This window comes from Lipotes vexillifer, unplaced genomic scaffold (assembly GCF_000442215.2).
Source record: "Lipotes vexillifer unplaced genomic scaffold, Lipotes_vexillifer_v1.1 scaffold293, whole genome shotgun sequence".
Classification (NCBI taxonomy): domain Eukaryota; kingdom Metazoa; phylum Chordata; class Mammalia; order Artiodactyla; family Lipotidae; genus Lipotes; species Lipotes vexillifer.
The window spans coordinates 691,980-710,492 of record NW_006782084.1 but is presented as its reverse complement, the minus strand read 5'-3'; the positions used below and the strand labels follow the sequence as shown (position 1 = coordinate 710,492).

The following is an 18,513-nucleotide window of genomic DNA, read 5'->3' as shown; positions in this document are numbered from 1 at the left end:
GCAGGAGGGCAGTGTGTTTGCTATAAAATACAGTCTCCATGGTTTGGCAGTCCTCAGGTTTGAGAAACTCACAGTCTTGCTTCTTCTGTAGAAAGGGAGTCACATGAATGCACTGACAATCCCCCCTTCCATCCAAAGTAGGCTAAAGGCACCAAGACACATGTCAGTCAAGGCAGCAAGGTAGAATGGGATAAATACACAGGGGAATAAGGGTCAGGAATCCTGGAATCTCCACCCGGCTCCACACAAATATGGTCTGACCCAGACAGGCTATTTCATCAACCAAGGCCCCAGAAATCTGTATTTTAAAACTCGCCAAGTGATTCTGTTGCAACCTGAAGTTTGAGAACCATTGGCTCAATATAATTTCTTCAAATTGCTTAGGACTCTGCATTTTGAAGCTCAGCTTCCCTTAAGGAGAGCTGAGCTCTGGTGGTGGTATTACTAATACCACCAGATTGACTACTGAATACGGCAGGATAGTACAGTTATTTGAGGCAAGGACTTCAGAGCCAGATATCCTGGGTTTGAATCCTAGCTCTGAAACTTAGTAGCTATGTGACCTTAGGCAAATGATTTAACTCCCCTTTGCCTCACGTTGCTCATCTGTAAAATGGTGATAAACAATGGTACCTACTTTATAGAACTGTGTGAGGATTAAATGAGTTAAGAAAGGCTGAATGCTTAGAATACTACCTGACACTTGGCAGTGCCAAGTAATAACTATTACTACTTTAAGTAATAACTATTACTACTTAGGCCTGGAGCTTTTTCCTTTCTATTTACTGTAGATTCTTTTAACTTATTGCCCATTAAAAAATATTTCTTCGGCACCTATCACAGGTCAGGTACCATGATCCCCTGTAATTCTCACCAGATTATCGAGAAAATATGTCTCACTTATATACCGGATAGTGACACAGCTGCTGCTTTGGTCTCTCTGTCTAAAGAACAAAGAATATTTTAGCACACCCTGAAGAGTTTGCTTCAAGTAAGAAGCAACTAGAAAAAATGCTTTGACCAACGTACAGGTACAGCAGAAGGAACAACGTCACCAATTTTGAGAGGGATAGGGATATCTGTCTCTTGTTCGCTGCTCTTTACTCAGGCTATAAACATACTTAAGTCTCCATCATCTGAAAAGAAGCTTCCTCGGTCCACTATCACCCATCTTCTTTGAACACTAGTTTTTTGGAAACTGTTCTATTAAAGGCCGACAGCAATTTCCTGACTGCTCCTGCCTGGTCCATTTCCCCTTCCTAAGGTATCTGTGGGTATAGAACACTTCCTCATCCTTTGTCTTCCATCACAACATCCTGTCTTGGTTTTCTTCCTGGCCTACATCTGAAAGTAAGTTCTTAGCTACACACGACTTCTCTCTCTTTCCTCAAATATATACCCCTTCTCTAGGATACTTATTTTCATCATTTTTGAGTCACGATGGACCCTTCCTTCTCCCTTTTGCCTCATAGGAATGGTATTCTTTCCCTTCCACGTATAAAGTTTACCAGCCCATACATACCTGGTTGTAAGCAGATGCCCCACTTTTGATCATATTCATAATTTAAGGTGGTTGCACACCATGGCCCACTGCGATCTCCATCACGAATGCACTCATGATGCCAGGTCCCATTAACTAAGAATGGAAATTCACAGGGTCTCCCATAGGAGTTCCCATCTCTAGTATAGATCTCTGTGGGTTGGGGAGAAAGTAGAGGAAAGAAGAGTTAAAAACTGGATAATCAGCTTTAGTTAACTAATTTCTAAAACTGTTTTGAAAGATTATGTTTTCACATGTATGAGAATATAGTATCTGGGTAGGCTGCACAGTGTGGAGATTCAGAGCATGGATGCTGGCTCCCCCCACTGATCATCTGTGTGTCTGTGGGCAACCTCTCCAACCTCTATCAGTCTCAGTTTCTGCATTTGCAAATTAGGAATAATGATATGGGGCTCATAGGGTTGTTCATGAGATTCTATGAGGTAATCTATGTAAAGCTTCATTAACTGTGATGCGATGAAGAGCTAAAAGATTCCAGCTTTACCAAGTAAGGATCAACTGACTACTGCGGGTAGCAGAGTACTTCACAGAAGGGGTGCCCCGCTTGAGATTAAACTTACACTCTATTTTCTTTAGTAAGAGTGAGGCTAGAAAAATACCTTGGAATCACTGAGGCGGGTTGTGGACTTTGAAACTAACTGTGCAGTTAGAGAGATGCACAAATAGCCCTGTTGTTTACAGCCTGGTGGTAGAACTGAGGCTGTGCATTTTGAGGAAGGAGGAGGAAGGGCTGCTGAGTCTCTCAGCAGTCTCTTGGAGAGGGCAGGACATGGTAATTCAGGTTATGAAAGAAGAACCAGCTTCAGCTAGGCAGTCATGGAACCAGCTGGTGACCAGCAAGGTAGGAGACCTAGCTTTTCCTTTTAACAATTTCCTCTGGTACACAGAGAGGAACTGAAAAATTATTTGAACCGCAAATATGTCTGGAAATGCTGGAGGAAGTGCTAAATACTTATGTTGATAACAGTTCTTTTGGAAAGGTGTCTTATAGAACAGCTAACCCTGTGACTATTTCGCTCACTTTTTTCCATAGCCTTAATTTGTTTCAAACCGTGGTTGTTACCAGATCAAATAATGACTATTAGGTAAAGCATAGTAATCAGATCTTAGCATCATTTACCAGGCTATTAGGGTCCCTCAAAATGTCTGATTTGCTTGAAAGTGTGCTTAAGGTAGAATTTCACTCCATATCCTTTATTATTCTCAAATGTTCATTTAACTTAAGTATGAGACTTAATTTGACAGTTTAGAATGTTTTACTTGGAAACAATCTTTTAAGGAACATTGGTTTTGTTTTCCTCTGACATATAAATGGTTTTGAACAGTGTACTTTTGTTAAAGAGTAATTTGACCTTATATTTTATAAGGATTCTGCTTATTAGCATGTTTTATTTTTAACCATACCAAAACTCCCAATAGCTTATGACCGATTTCTCTTCCCAAATTACAGCACTTAAAAGGAGAGTCCCTGAGCACAATGACTATCATTTGTAGAACCATCAGGGTTTTTTGGTAAAACCTTGTGTTTCTGTAATACAAAGTAGTTTCACTTGTTCTTTCCCATAAGCCCACAAGATCAGTAGGGCAAGTATTACACTTGTTTGTGAAATCCCCATTTTTGCAAAGTTAAGTGAAACATTCAGTCATTCAGCTGTGACAGGGATGAGAACTGACTCTCTGATTAGAGTCCCTGACATATAAGGACAACTTGTGACAACAATGGCTGCTTTCTCAGGTTCCAAGTTAGCGTTATAGCTCAAAGCTGGGCTTCAATTAAAACGCTCTCCTGTTCACAATATGCTTTGAAGAATGATAACATGGAACAACCACCAGAAGAGCAGCAGCTAAATTATGCTAACTACTCACTAAGAGTTTTTTTTTTGATAGATCTTTATTGGAGTATAATTGCTTCACAATACTGTGTTAGTTTTATTCTTGCACATTGTTCGATGCTACTGGACCTCTTAAGTCCCAAGCATCTCCCCAGAGACACAGGCTTTCTTGAGAAGAATCTTCTCTGAATGTATGAATTTATGGTGATGGCGGCCTTAAAACAACAGTTTATTCTACGATAGGCACAAATTTGTGAGATGAGATGCTTATATGGAAAACTAACTTTTTTTTTTTTTCTGGCCCCATGGCGCTCCATGTGGGATCTAGTTCCCCAACCAGGGATCGAACACGTGCCCCCTGCATTGGGAGCACGGAGTCTTAACCACTGGACTGCCAGGGAAGTCCTGGAAAACTAACATTAATCTCTTTGGTAACACAAGACAAAATAGTTTCAATGTTTAGAGAGCTTGGCAGGCTTCTGGGTTGCTCAGAATTTAGACACTTCTACAGCCACCCCTCCATTAAGTCTAATTCCTCTGCACGATTCACCAAACATTCAAAACTTGAAGAGTGCTAGTGAGGTCAAGATATCTTAATGATATAAATGCATACCTGGATGCTAGTCAAGAGCAATTTATTCATAAAATTTATACAGCTAAAATTTTTCTCTGAGAGAAACACGGCTCACACAGGATGGGGGTTGGGGAGAGAGGTAACCCAGGACACAATGACAGATAAATGTTCTTGTATCAGAGGTTAAAAAAAAAAAGAAATTATACAGCAAATGCCAAGGGAGAAATAAAGAAGCTAAATTTAGCCTTCCCTGGTGGCGCAGTGGTTGAGAGTCCGCCTGCCAATGCAGGGGACACGGGTTCATGCCCCGGTCCGGGAAGATCCCACAGGCCGCGGAGCAGCTGGGCCCGTGAGCCATGGCCGCTGAGCCTGCACGTCCGGAGCCTGTGCTCCGCAATGGGAGAGGCCACAACAGTGAGAGGCCCCCAAAAAAGAAGCTAAATTTGGGGAACACAATGCTGGTTTTGAGCCTTAGCTTTGCTGTAACAAACTGGGTTACCTTGAACTTCATTTTGTTGAACTCAGGTATCTTTCTTATTCTGTACAATTAGACAAGAAGGAGGGGGCAGGGACCAACATGAGGAGTCTGAGAGAGCAGTCCTAGAGGAAGTCCCTAACTTAAGACAGCAGTCTCCAACCCAAGAACAGGAAGGGACTGCATAAATTTAAAAGAGTAGAATTGCCAGGACTTAATATTTGATTGAATTTGAATGGTGGGAGAAGAAAGCAGGGCAACTCCAGAGTGACTTGTAGATTTCTGACATATGCAACTTCGATGGTACAAGTCACCTGGAGAGGAATGAAGAAGAGGCACGTTTGGCCCTGGCCTCTGTGCATGTTAAAACTCGAGGTATATGTTGATAAGTCAGGACTACATGCATCTTTTCTTAGAAATTTTTAAGTTTCTTATCTGGAAATTTAGTGTTCCAAATACTGTATTTGCTAAGGTCAAGAAACACTCTATGCCTGTGGGCTCTTGCTGGTGAGCACTGTTTAGCTTTCTCTGGGGTGACACCCTAGGTGGGTTCCTTTTGTTTGTTTTTTAATTAATTAATTTAATTTTTGTCTGTGTTGGGTCATCGTTGCTATGCACGGGCTTCCTCTAGTTGTGGCGAGCAGGGGCTACTCTTCATTGCGGTGCACGGGTTCTCATTGCAGTGGCTTCTCTTGTTGTTCTCATTGGCTCTAGGTGTGTGGGCTCAGTAGTTGTGGTTCGCGGGCTCTAGAGCACAGGCTCAGTAGTTGTGGCGCACAGGCTTAGTTGCTCCACGGCATGTGGGATCTTCCTGGACCAGGGCTCGAACCCGTGTCCCCTGTATTGACAGGCGAATTCTTGACCACTGTGCCACCATGGAAGTCCCCTAGGTGAGTTCTTAATCTTTTCTGTGCTACTGATCACTTTGGCAGCCATGTGAAGCACACGAGCCCCCTTCTCAGCAGAATATTATAAATGCATAAAATAAAACACATAGGATTACCAAGAAAACCAGTTATGTTGAAATAAAGGCATTTTGGGGACTGAGGGAATTTATAATTACAACTATGTCCCTCAAAAGAATTAGGAGCAGGAGACAGAAAGAGCCCTGCCAAGAAAATTATCTTTTCTAATGCTTGAACAAATAAAAGGAAACAAGTCAAGTCCAGTTCAAAAGGCAATTTGTTTGGTTCCGTGTTTTCTCTTAGCTGCCAAGTTACAGAAAGGCTTTTATAGCACAAAATTTAAGCTTGCCATTAGGTGGTATCCAGAAAGCAGTTGCTCTTTAAGGTTAGGAGGAAGGTGGCTAGCAGAAGCAGACTTTTCAACTACTTAAGGGTTGAGGACTGAAGAAAAGGAAACTCCCATCTCTGATTCTCTAATATTTCGCGTAACAGCAGAACCTGACATCTCAGAAGCTGCTGCATCTTCACTAGGAAACAAAAAGAGGTTCCCCTAGGAGAAAAAATTGTGCAGACAACAAGAAGAATGGGAGGCCAAATTTAGCTTAAGAGAAGAGGAAAATCTCTGTAGAGCTATGTAAATGTACAAAGACGAGCACAGACAATAGTTAAGACTTAGATAATTTTATATATATATATATATAAATATATATATATATATATATATATATACCAGCATTTGATGTAAGTTAGAGCAACATACTGAAAAAAAGATTTGCTTGGGTAATTTACATTTAGACGTTTAAAAGATGAATCTACTTTCTTTTTAAACTCAGAAATTTGTTATAACTGAGTCTCTAGACTCAAAACAAAGTTCATGATCAGCTCCCCCAAAGGCAACAAAGACAGTTTCAGACTTAACGATGGTTTGATTTATGATTTTTCGACTTTGCGATGGTGTGAAAGCGGTACTCATTCCATGGAAACCGTACTTTGAATTTGTTCTTTCCCTGGGCTATCAGTACATGGTACAATCCTCTCTCATGATGCTGGGCAGCAGCAGCCACAGCTCCCAGTCAGCCACACGGTCATGAAGGTAAACAGCTGACACACACCATTCTGTTTTTCACTTTCAGTACAGTATTCAATAAACTACATGAGATATTCAACACTTTATTATAAAATAAGCTTTGTAGTAGATGATTTTTCCCAACTGTAGGGTCATGTAAGTGTTCTGAGCACATTTAAGGTAGGCCAGGCTATGATGTTCATTACAAGTGTATTAAATGCATTTTTGACTTATGATATTTTCAACTTATGATGGGTTTATAGGGACATAACCCCATTGTTAGTGGAGGAAGATCTGTATTCATATACTTATTTTTGGAAGCAAGTGAGGAAAAAGTCCACTGTTAAAATGTTGAATCATAAATACAAACATCAAAGTGTGACAGCCATGCGAAAAATAAAAGTAAAGCCTGCAAGACTCTTAAAGTTTTTCCATTACATCCAAATCTGCAGACAAGAAGACATTCATTTCCTTTTTTTTCCCTTTCTCTTTCTTCTTTTTTAACTTAGAATAGTTCAACTTTACTAGATCATTTGACTCTTATCCTGTGTAGAGGACTTCCTGTTACTCTAACATTTCCTTTTCTCTGGAGTTCAGGATGTAATCATAGGAAGTACATATGCTCAGGCATCAGAGAGATTTCGAATCCCAGGGTGCCACAGAATGGCTGCGAGACCTCTGACAAGGCACCTAACCTCTCCTAGCCTTGCCTGTTAAAGGGAGCAAATGGCACTGACGTCAGTGTCTGGAACTAAACACCAGCTCACTCCCCTCACAAGTGTATGACTCTCCTTGTGGTCAGCGGTACATGTTCAAGGCCACTTTCACCAAATACAGCAGCAAGTGAGTCAAAGTGCCTTTCCAGTACTCACCATGGTAAGGCTGGGCACAGAGGTTTTCCTCTGAGCCTCCTTTTTTCCAGACATCAGATGAATTGGTACTTGCTATGGCGTGTCCACCCTTCAGTGTCAACCTGTACTGGGCAGCTCCGTACAGAGAGTGGTGCTCACATTTCCACCACAGCATGGCATTGGAGTCACAGCTGAACATTCTCAAGGAATCCACGGGTTTGGTAATGTCTAGGCCAAGGCACTTCTGGGATTGCAAATGAAAGAGTCGATGCTGGGACACCCACTTCCACAACATGTCCTTGGTTTCATCACAGTCCTTTGCTACTATCCAGTCATTCAGCGGCGTGATGCACTTGCCTGTGTTTTCATTAACGATGGTGAATGAATCATTACCTGAGACAAGACAGGCAGAAAAGACATTTCAGGATTCTGAATTATGTGCTTGATATGCCTTGGCCCCTGTTTGCTAAGGAGAGTCTGAGCGCCCCTGGACTGTTAACACCTTCCAAGCTGTATAAACTGTAATGTTCTACACAAGGTCGGAGGACAGTGAGAGCCAGAGAGGCAGTTCAGTGCTGTGTAAGAGCATGGGCTCTGGAGCCAGTCTGCCTGGGTTTATAGCTTGCCTCTGCTACTTATCGGCCATGTGATCAGGACGTTATTTACCTGCTGTGCCTCAGCTTCCTCCTTTGTAAAACAGTACCTCACAGGGTAGATGTGAGGATAAAATGAGCTCATACATGTAAAGCACTTAGAATAGTACACATACTTGTTATGACCATTCAGTGAACTATTTCTCCCCCTTATTTAATAAGATGAAGCAGCTCCTCAGTTTTCATCTTCTTTAAATAAGTGACCTGTAGTCAATGAAAAATATCCTGAGCTTATTCAGGACTGCAATTCTGTCTTGCTTACACTTTGGCTACTACAGCAGCGTAAATTATTATATGAAGAGGAAATGGTGGCCTGGGTTCTGACGGTAGGGGGACCCATGACAAGCTCCACTGTTGAACCTCCAGGAAGGTGACAGGATGCCCCTGGGGAGGGGATGTGGGGACTGACCAGCTGGATCGCCCGGGAAGGTCAAACCTGAGCTCCAGAAATCACCTGAGCCACAGGATTCAAGACCCAGTAGGTTTGGACAACGGGAAACTCAGAAGTAATCAGTGTGAGCTGAGGGCAAAGGGAGGGATCTCCCTGAATGCTTCCCTGGCAGTTTTGCATGAGCTGGGGAAGACCTCAGTACTGACAGAAACTGAATTTCTGTTAATCTGGTAGAATGGGACCTCAGAACAAAACTTAATTTGATTTTATGAAATTAAAGTAGTACACTGCTTCTTGCACACCTGAGTTTGTGGAGCAAGAGTCACATCTGTTACAGAAAACCACAATTGAACAATTTGGTCAGTGCTTTCACAAAGAAACATTTTCCAACAAAGAAACACTTTTAGAAGGTATAGCACAGAACCTCATGTTGGTGAGCTGAAATAGTTTAGACAGATGTAAGCAATCTTTGTCAATGAACCAAAGGGTCCAGCAGAAGGAGCTGTAAGATTTTAGTTCCCAAAAGGCACTTTCATTTTGATACCAGCCTCACATTCAGTGGTTTTACTAACACTAAACACCTTTTCTAGTAATAATTCACAGGCTTGCAGAGTTAAAAATTCTCACACTAAGGCCTTGAGGGGAAATTTCACCATGCAAATAACAACTATAAAATTAAGTCCAATTCCAGGTCTGAATTTTGGACGGAAGTTTTGTTTGTTTTAAATAGCAGTAGCAGGGGCTTCCCTGGTGGTGCAGTGGTTGAGAGTCCGCCTGCCGATGCAGGGGACACGGGTTCGTGTCCCGGTCCGGAAAGATCCCATGTGCCGCGGAGCGGCTGGGCCCGTGAGCCATGGCCGCTGAGCCTGTGCGTCCGGAGCCTGTGCTCCGCAACGGGAGAGGCCACAACAGTGAGAGGCCCGCGTAACGCAAAAAAAAAAAAAAAAAGCAGTAGCAGCACCAAGAGAAACAACAGGAACAACAAGAACAAAATCCTTTAAAACTTTATTTCTGCTTTCAAATTGGTATTTTAAAATACTGCCTAGGGTTGCAGCTAGATCTGTTTGGAGAGCAGCTTCCATCCCTCACTCTTCTTTCTGCCACTCTCTATTTTATGGGCACAGCTTGGAAGGATAGTTAACAAAAAAAAGGAAAAGGTACTATTTTAGAAGATTATCAGACCGTGATGTACCTCTTCCCCAACCTATTCCCTCTCACCTCTCCTGTGTTCCAAAGTATCAGGAATTACCGCAGAAAAATGAAGTCTGCTTCTGCAGGACAGTGGGAGGGGGCCACCCCTGCTGGAACCTTCCCCTCTCTTGCCCTATAATCTTCCTGCACTTTATAATCTTTCCTGGGCACTTTGCTCTGTGCCCTTTGACCCCAGCTTTGCCTACCTAGAATCTGGAGTTCTAGATTTTTCCAAGTTGTCTTTGCAGAATGCAATGGATTAGCTACAGCTCTCAGAATAGTGGAAAGAGCAGTGGAATAAGGAGTTAGGGTCCTAGACAGAAGACTTACCTCTGCTATTGGTTAGCTGGGAGACCTTGGGGAAGTCAATTAATCTCACCAGGGTCTCCTAATCTCCAAATGTAAGATGAAGGCAGTGGATATAAGAAATCTAAGTCACTTCCAGTACTAACATCCTATGCTTCTACTAACTGAGTTTTTCTAGCCTTGTAGGCTTTACAGGTCTGTGCTAAGTTCATTGCATATTGTTCTTAAAGAGATGTCCACAACTTTATTATGTCATGCTAGTAGAATTTTAGGTCATTTGAATTCCATCTGTATTGGGCATGTGCACTTAAGTGACAGTGCAGCTTTATAAGTACTCTTTAGAAGAGAAAAAAAATTTCACCTTTCCCATTTACTGTATGTTTAACTTTTAGGACACCCATAGGCTTAACAAGCTTGTAGGACCTCTGAAAGACTACAGGAGAGGTGTGGAGTAGCTACATTGAATAGGAATTGCCAAGCTTCTTACCTAATCACAAACATCTGTGATTACAGATACTTGCCTCATTCTAAATCTGTCTTTTAACCAAGTATGTAATATCAATGCTTGACACCTATAGTGATCACTTAGCAAATGCATTAATTATTGATATGATTTAAGGAAACTTGTTATTAGCCTTCATACATGATGTATGTGTAAGCATGCATACATAATACATAACCTAGGGAGAGTCTTGTACTCATGATGTTTCCCCTATATCTTTCTTTACCCTTAAGAAGAAGCGTTCAGTCTGCCCCAGTCTTGTGACCCTATTGGGAGGGTAGGTTGAAGAGTGGGAAGAAGAACTAAGAAAGTGTGAAAATAATTTATTTAGAAAATTTGTTTAATAAGCGTCTATGACATACATCAGAAATGTATTACACTTTGAAAAGGTGATTGCAGAGCAATTTATAAAACAGATTCTTTATTGATAGCCCTATATTGCATCTTGTTCACTTTATACTGGCCCTAAATGGAATTTTAACATTTACCTACAAATACAATATTGGGACAAGTCTAAAAGACAGAGGTTGATGAAAAGAAGCCTCAACACCTCTAGCAGCACTTTTTAATGTTTCGTTTTATATAAACATTTTACTGGTGTTTGAGAGGAAATGGCTATGTAGCATTATCATAATTGAAAATGAAGTTTTAGACCATCACAGGAAAACTATTTCTTATTGTCTGATTGTGAAGTAACTCCTTTGTTGCAAGCCCTAAACCAAAGAGTTCTGCACATTCCAAAGAGAAGCTGGACCTCAACATTTTGTAACCACAGACAAATGGAGAAGAGATGGCTTGGGAAGGCAAGAAGGATGAAGACTGCAGCTTTTTTTAGTTTCAGGGGAACTTCCACAGCCCACACTGCTAAGCATTTTGTGGAGCTGCTACCATGTGTGCACAGAGTGTACACTAGGAGAGACTCAGAAGTCTGGATTTGCCAGTTCAAAAACAGGTCCTCCCACACGCAGCAGCGGAGACCCAACTCAGCCAAAAATAAATAAATAAAGCCAAAACAAACAAACAAAAAACAGGTCCTGAAGTGACACCTGGGTCCACACCAGTGTACTAGCAGTCAGAAAGTCATGGGGTTCAGACTGGGTGGTGTGGGCTGGTGAGAACCTCACAAGTCCCTGAAGAATTAGTTTACTTCAAGCTGCTGGCTCTCCAAGGAGGCAAGAAAAGTTAACTAAGAAATTGGCATTTCCCCAAGGACACAGAGGTACTCGTCCAGCATCTGAGCAATGGAGAACACCTGTGCAAACCTAGCTGCGTACATGTGGAGTGCACGCCATCGCCAGCATCATGAAGCTGGCATACTGCCAACAAGCTACCCAAGTGGCTAGGGTTTCAAAATTCCAGCGCTTCCCTTAACAGCGCCACAAGTCTGGTCTGATGGTGTGTGTAAGCTGATCAGAGCAGCTGCTCAAGGTGGGAAAGGATGCAGGAAAACAAATACCTGCGAGGACCTAGTGCAGGAAGAACGGCATCAAGCTGGTGCTCTTTGCTTTGGGTTAATGAGAAAGGCCAGGGATTACAGAGACTGCAAAAATTAAGGAAGTCTTGAGTTCTATGGGGGAGACAAAACAGATAAGACCAAAGCAAATGTAGATGGAAACCAAGAGTATAGTGATTGAAAGGCTAGAGTGTTTTGACTATAGGTAGTCGCTGCGGTGAAAATTTTCTCCCTGGATTATGGGGCAGGCAGAATAGAATTCTCACAGCAGTAAAGGCCTTTTGGTAGTTTCCAACATGGAGGTTCAAAGAACACAGAAGTGTGAATCAGAACAGGGTCAACTAAAAAGTTCTTGATGTAGATAAGATGATGCCACTCATACTCTGAACAAACTATAACTCAGATAGTAACTTAGTTTAGCTGCAAAGAAAGTAAATGCCACAAGCAAACTGAAGCTTTTCAAAAACTCCCTCGACCATCTTTTACTTCCTCATCTAGACAAGATGACGGAAATGACAGGTAGGGACGGCTCACTGACTGCCAATTAAGCAGCCAGACTAAGAAACAAAATCCTCTGTGCACCTTTGGCCAAGGCAAAAAGAGAAACTAAAAGCATACTCCGGGTGCTGCGAAGGGGTTGGTGCGGCAAGCACTGCCCAGAGCATCAGCGAAGGGTGTCTGATCCTGGTCCTGCTTCTGAAGTGACAGGCAGGAGGTCTCCGGGCAAGCAACCTGAGCTCCACCGCGGGACCACCGGCCTCTGGGATAGGGCATGGGGCGGTCGTCTGGAGCTGATAAGCCAAGTAGGAGAAACGCTCGCTGCTCGAGGCACTGGGGGAGGGCATCATAACAGAGTCACGGCCATGGTCACTGTAGGAGACACGGCTTTTTGATGTGCACCGTGAGCACAGTGAAGTCAGGGAATCGTTACTCATTCTGGCACTGTGGGTGGAAAGCTCCCCTTGACATTGAGTGGCCAAGGTGACCAAGGGACAAAGGAGGGGCGAGATGGGCGGGATGGGGCTTGGGGGTGGTGGTGGTGTTAAGGAGCCCTATACTCTAGGGAAGCAAGATTTTAGAGGAGAGAGGACGAGGAAGGAGCGGAAGCCTCGTTCTTAAAAGACTCTGGGTGCCTCCCCTACGGTGGACTCCTCACCCTCGGCACGAGAAAAGCCCGGCGCTCCCACGCCCCACCCCGCCCTCCTCCGGTACCCCGGGGGTTAATGGAGCTGCTTCTCCCCGGACCTCCCTTCGACTCACTTGTCCGGCTCCAGCCCCGAGCAAAGCAGAGGTGACGTGACCCCGGAGCGCAGCCCTAACCCAAACTGAGGAGTCAGCCGGCCTGGCAACGTCGAGGTCCCTAGCCGGCCGGCGAGCGGACGCGCCCGCGGTTACCTGAGCGGCCAGAGGGCTCCACCAGACCGAAGCACGGGAGGAGCAGCACGAGCAGCTCCGCCGCACGGAGAGGGGTGGCCCAGAGCGTCCTCATCCTGAGCCGTCTCGGGCGGGTCAGTCGAATTCTCGGGGGCACTCAGCACCCAGCCCTCCCGGCGCGCGCAGTCAGCCCCGCCAGCGCCTTTGGCCCCTGGCTTCCCCGGGCGCCCCGGACCCGCCCCCGCCGCCCTCGGCCAATCGGATCAGCACGTCCTCGGTCCCAGGGCGTGGGGGGGGGCGGTGCGGATACAAGGCGGGAAGACGATGCGTAAGGAGCTTTGCGCACCTGCGAAGGGCGGCCCCGCGAGGAGGCGGGTGGTGAGCGCCAGGCCAGAGGGCAGAGCGCCACCCAGACTAACGGAAGAGGGGGTCCTGCGCCCTGCCGCTTCTTCAGTAAAGTTGAGGAGACGCGGCCCTTGCTGGGACTTGGCACTGCCCTGGTGGGTGTTCATTTTAGGACTTTGCTTTCTGCCTAGCCCCCCTCAGTCAGGCATGACTTCTTCCTTTTGCACGGTTGGCCTGGGAAGGCATCCACATCCCCTCGTACCCCAAAGAGGGAAATGTGCACCCATCCTGTTACAGCTGCGGTCGAGCCAAAGAATTCAGTCGTCCTTGGCAACGTCTTGGGTATTTTGATAGTGCAAACAAAGGTGAGGTAATGGCACCATGAGGTTTGACCCACAGTTGTTAAAGAATTAAAAGCAAGAGCTATTCGAGTGACCCTATGATACTTCCAAGGATGATTAGGCTTTATAACCATTTGGCTTTTGCAAGTAAGCTCTTTTCTTAATAATTAAACAGCAACAATAATAATCCAGTAGAAATGTGGAAGTCTGCATCCAAAACTGGTAATTGTGAGAGTAGAATTTATCCTCAGCCTGTGGGAACCGCCATCATTATAAATAGGGTGATCTAAGTTACCTGGATATGAATGTCCTATATTTTTAAACCCGTATTTACTGAGCACATGGTGTGTGCCGAGGATGGCCTCCCTCCCTCCCTACAGGGTGAATTCTTCCAGGAGGAGGTGAATAGGAAGTTTACCTTTTCTGATGCCAACCACCAAGACTTGGATGATGGCTCCCAAAGCTCCCTTGGCCCTGTTCTCTCCCCAGGCCCCTGCCTTTCGGTTCAGTGTATATCTTGAGCACCTGTCAGCACAGGAACTGGGCACTTCCCAGGATGAGATCAAAGGATGACACCCTGCCCTCTCCAGCTTACTGAGTACTGGGGGAGAGTGAGGCACACACAGTAAATCGGGGCAGAATGAATGGGGAGACTCCACAAAGCTTCAAGGAAGGCAACACCTCAACTGGACCTTGAAGAATGGGTAATGGGTAGGCATTTGACCAGGCACAGCTGGTGGGAGGAAAATACTGACAGAACAGAGGCAGGAAAAGGCAAAGCAGTGTCAGAAGACAGTCAAGAGTCCCGTGTGGCCACCCTGCAGGGTGCAGGTACGTGTTGAATGAAGCTGTTATGCAGGCCTAAGTGGAAATGACAGCAGAAAGGTGAGATGTGGCTATTTTGTGAACTGCCTTCAACATGATATTAAAGACTTTGACTTAATTCTGTAGGGAATGGGCAGTGGCAAGTTCTGGGTTAGACAATCTGCTACTGCTCTGATTCCCTCGACGTCTGTGGCTGCTTACCTTTCTGATCCTGCCCATCTTGGAGCTCCTTGACAGCAGTGATCTTTTCTTCTTCATTAACAGAACCAGGCCTGTCTCAGAATGACCTCTCGATAAATATTAGTTTACTTAATTAATGAGTGCCTAAAGCTGCTACCTTAGCCTAGGGCGGTATGAGCTCTAGCTTGCATTGTATTGCAATAGTTTCTCAATTAACCTCGCTGCCAACAGCTGTTAGCCTCTCAGGAAAAGTGAAGGCTTCTAAACATGGACTGAAACGCGCCGCCTTTCCTTCACTCACACCCTTTCAGTGCTACTTGCTTATAGCAGGGGTTCCTAAATGGGAGTTCAGGGGGATTGTGAACCCCTGAAATTGTATGCAGCTTTATGAATTCTCTTTCCTTTCTTTCTTTCTTTCTTCCTTCCTTCCCTCCCTCCCTTCTTTCTTTCTTTCTTTTCTTTTCTTTCTTTCTTTCTTCCTTCCTCTCTTTCTTTCTTTCTTTCTTTCTTTCTTTCTTTCGAGAAGGGGTCCAAGGCTTTCATGAGAGTCTCAAAGAAGGCCATTCCTTCAAAGAAGGAAGAAAATTCCATGTAAGATAAAGCAAGCCCCTCTACGACCCCACTCCTTGTCTTTAATTACTTTCCTGTGTCACTCCTTGATTCAAGCGACCTGTCTAAATGTCTTGCCTCTTCCTGTCTCTGCCCATATGTTTATATTTTCCCCTATTAAGAACTCCTCTTTTCTCCCATCCTTGTCTTAGTTCCACCTTTCCAGTTAAGGCCCTGCTCAAACCTCATATTTTATGTAAGATGTTTCTAAGACAGTCTCTAACCTTTGGGGATTCCAATCATTGGTAGAAGGTACATTCTGATGCCTTGGTAGTGCTACCTCCTGTGGCTATTTTTTCTGTAAGTACATGTGCATTGACATTCCACCTAGGTTATAGATCCTAAATAAATATTTATTGTCTATGGTGACAGTAGAAAGCAGTGTATCCTTTAAGCCTCAACTTGAATGTCACTTCCTCAAAGAAATCTTTCTTGACTCTGCAGGCTAGGTGAGCTTCCTCTGTGACAGGTTCTCAGTGCCTGCCACACTTTGTCTTGATAGCGCTTAGCACAGCTGGATTAAATAATTACGTACTTGCTCGTTTGTTGAATGTCTGTCTCCCTCCCCAGGCCATAGGACCCATGAATGTGGTGACTGTATCTCTTTTAGTCACTTCTATGTTCACAGTACCTAGCCCATGAGTTCCTGGATGAATAAAAGAATAAATACGTGGTAAATGCCTCATAAATGGTGCAGGCAACAGGAGGTCTAGGTATTTAAAAAGAGGGAGAAATCAGGGTGAAAGTGAGGGTCTACAGGCCTTGATCTTCCCAGACCAGGACATGAACCCGTGAGGCCTGCATTGGCAGGTGGATTCTTAACCACTGCACCACCAGGGAAGTCCCATTTCACTACTGTTTATTACTGTTACACTCACTGTGGAAACTGAAACAACACAGACAGTATCAACAACTTGACCATGGTCAGTAGCCATAAGTGAAGATACCAAGAATTTGCATGAGTGTGTGTGCTTGTTACTATTATTTTATTGCCAGTTACAATTAAGGAGAGGGAGTATGAACTTTTAGGACCTCTGAAGTCATGTTTTTTTTTTTCTTTTTTAACATCTTTATTGGAGTATAATTGCTTTACAATGGTGTGTTAGTTTCTGCTTTATAACAAAGTGAATCAGCTATACATAAACATATATCCCCATATCTCCTTCCTCTTGAGTCTCCCTCCCACCCTCCCTATCCCACCCCTCTAGGTGGTCACAAAGCACGGAGCTAATCTCCCTGTGCTAATGCAGTTGCTTCCCACTAGCTATCTATTTTACATTTGGTAGTGTATATATCTCCATGCCACTCTCTCACTTCATCCCAGCTTACCCCTCCCTCTCCCTGTGTCCTCAAGTCCATTCTCTACGTCTGAGTCTTTATTGCTGTCCTGCCCCTAGGTTCTTCAGAACCTTTTCTTTTTTTAGATCCCATATATATGTGTTAGCATAGGGTATTTGTTTTTCTCTTTCTGACTTACTTCACTCTGTTTGACAGACTATAGGTCCATCCACCTCACTACAAATAACTCAATTTCATTTCTTTTTATGGCTGAGTAATATTCTATTGTATATATGTTCCACATCTTCTTTATCCATTTCATCTGTCAATGGACACTTAGGTTGCCTCCATGTCCTGGCTATTGTAAATAGAGCTGCAATGAACATTGTGGTACATGACTTTTTTTTCTTTTTTTTTGCGGTACACGGGCCTCCCACTGCTGTGGCCTCTCCCGCCACAGAGCACAGGCTCCAGAGGCGCAGGCCCAGCGGCCACAGCCCATCGGCCCAGCCACTCCACAACATGTGGGATCCTCCCAGACCGGGGCATGAACCCGTGTCCCCTGCATCGGCAGGCAGACTCTCAACCACTGCACCACCAGGGAAGCCCCATGACTATTTTTGAATTATGGTTTTCTCAGGGTATAACCCAGAAGTGGGATTGCTGGGTCATATGGTAGTTCTGTTTTTAGTTTTTTAAGGAACCTCCATACTGTTCTCATAGTGGCTGCGTCAATTTACATTCCCACCAACAGTACAAGAGGGTTCCCTTTTCTCCACACCCTCTCCAGCATTTATCTTGGTAGATTTTTTCATGATTGCCATTCGGACCCGTGTGAAGTGATACCTCATTGAAGTTTTGACTTGCATTTCTCTAAGGATTAGGGATGTTGAGCATCCTTTCATGTGTTTGTTGGCAATCTGTATATCGTCTTTGGAGAAGTGTCTATTTAGGTCTTCTGCCCATTTTTGGATTGGGTTGTTTGTTTTTTTGATATTGAGCTGCATGAGCTGCTTGTATATTTTGGAGATTAATCCTTTGTCAGTTGCTTCGTTTGCAAATATTTTCTCCCATTCTGAGGGTTGTCTTTTCATCTTATTTATGGTTTCCTTTGCTGTGCAAAAGCTTTTAAGTCTCATTAGGTCCCATTTGTTTACTTTTGTTTTTATTTCCATTTCTCTAGGAGGTGGGTCAAAAAGGATCTTGCTGTGATTTATGTCATAGAGTGTTCTGCCTATGTTTTCCTCTAAGAGTTTTATAGTGTCTGGCCTTACATTTAGATCTTTAATCCATTTTGACTTTATTTCTGTGTGTGGGGTTAGGGAGTGTTCTAATTTCATTCTTTTACATGGAGCTGTCCAGTTTTCCCAGCACCACTTATTGAAGAGGCTGTCTTTCTCCAGTGTATATTCTTGCCTCCTTTATCAAAGGTAAGGTGACCATAGGTGCATGGGCTTATCTCCCGGCTTTCTATCCTATTCCATTGATTTATATTTTTGTTTTTGTGCCAGTACCGTACTGTCTTGATTGCTGTGGGTTTGTAGTATAGTCTGAAGTCAGGAAGCCTGATTCCTCCAGCTCCGTTTTTCTTTCTCAGGATTGGTTTGGCTATTTGGGGTCTTTTGTATTTCCATACAAAGTGTGAAAATTTTTGTTTTACTCCTGTGAAAAATACCAATGGTAGTTTGATAGGGATTGCACTGAATCTGTTGATTGCTTTGGGTAATATAGTCATTTTCACAATGTTGATTTTTCCAATCCAAGAACATGGTATATCTCTCCATCTATTTGTATCATCTTT

The 18,513-nt window shown here is 43.9% G+C and overlaps 1 protein-coding gene across 3 annotated transcripts in view; it reads right to left on the bottom strand.

Annotated features, from left to right (window-relative positions):
* LOC103082940 (CD302 antigen) overlaps window positions 1–13,249 on the bottom strand; it is a 128,993-nt gene extending 115,744 nt beyond the window's left edge. For all 3 annotated transcript variants that reach the window (XM_007454979.1, XM_007454980.1, XM_007454981.1), the window contains exons 1-3: window positions 13,156–13,249; window positions 7,286–7,657; window positions 1,523–1,693 (exon numbers count right to left, since the gene is read on the bottom strand). In XM_007454979.1, coding sequence (XP_007455041.1) covers window positions 1,523–1,693; window positions 7,286–7,657; window positions 13,156–13,249 — 637 coding nt within the window. The remainder of the gene's footprint in view (window positions 1–1,522; window positions 1,694–7,285; window positions 7,658–13,155) is intronic.
* Between the last annotated feature and the right edge of the window lie 5,264 nt (window positions 13,250–18,513).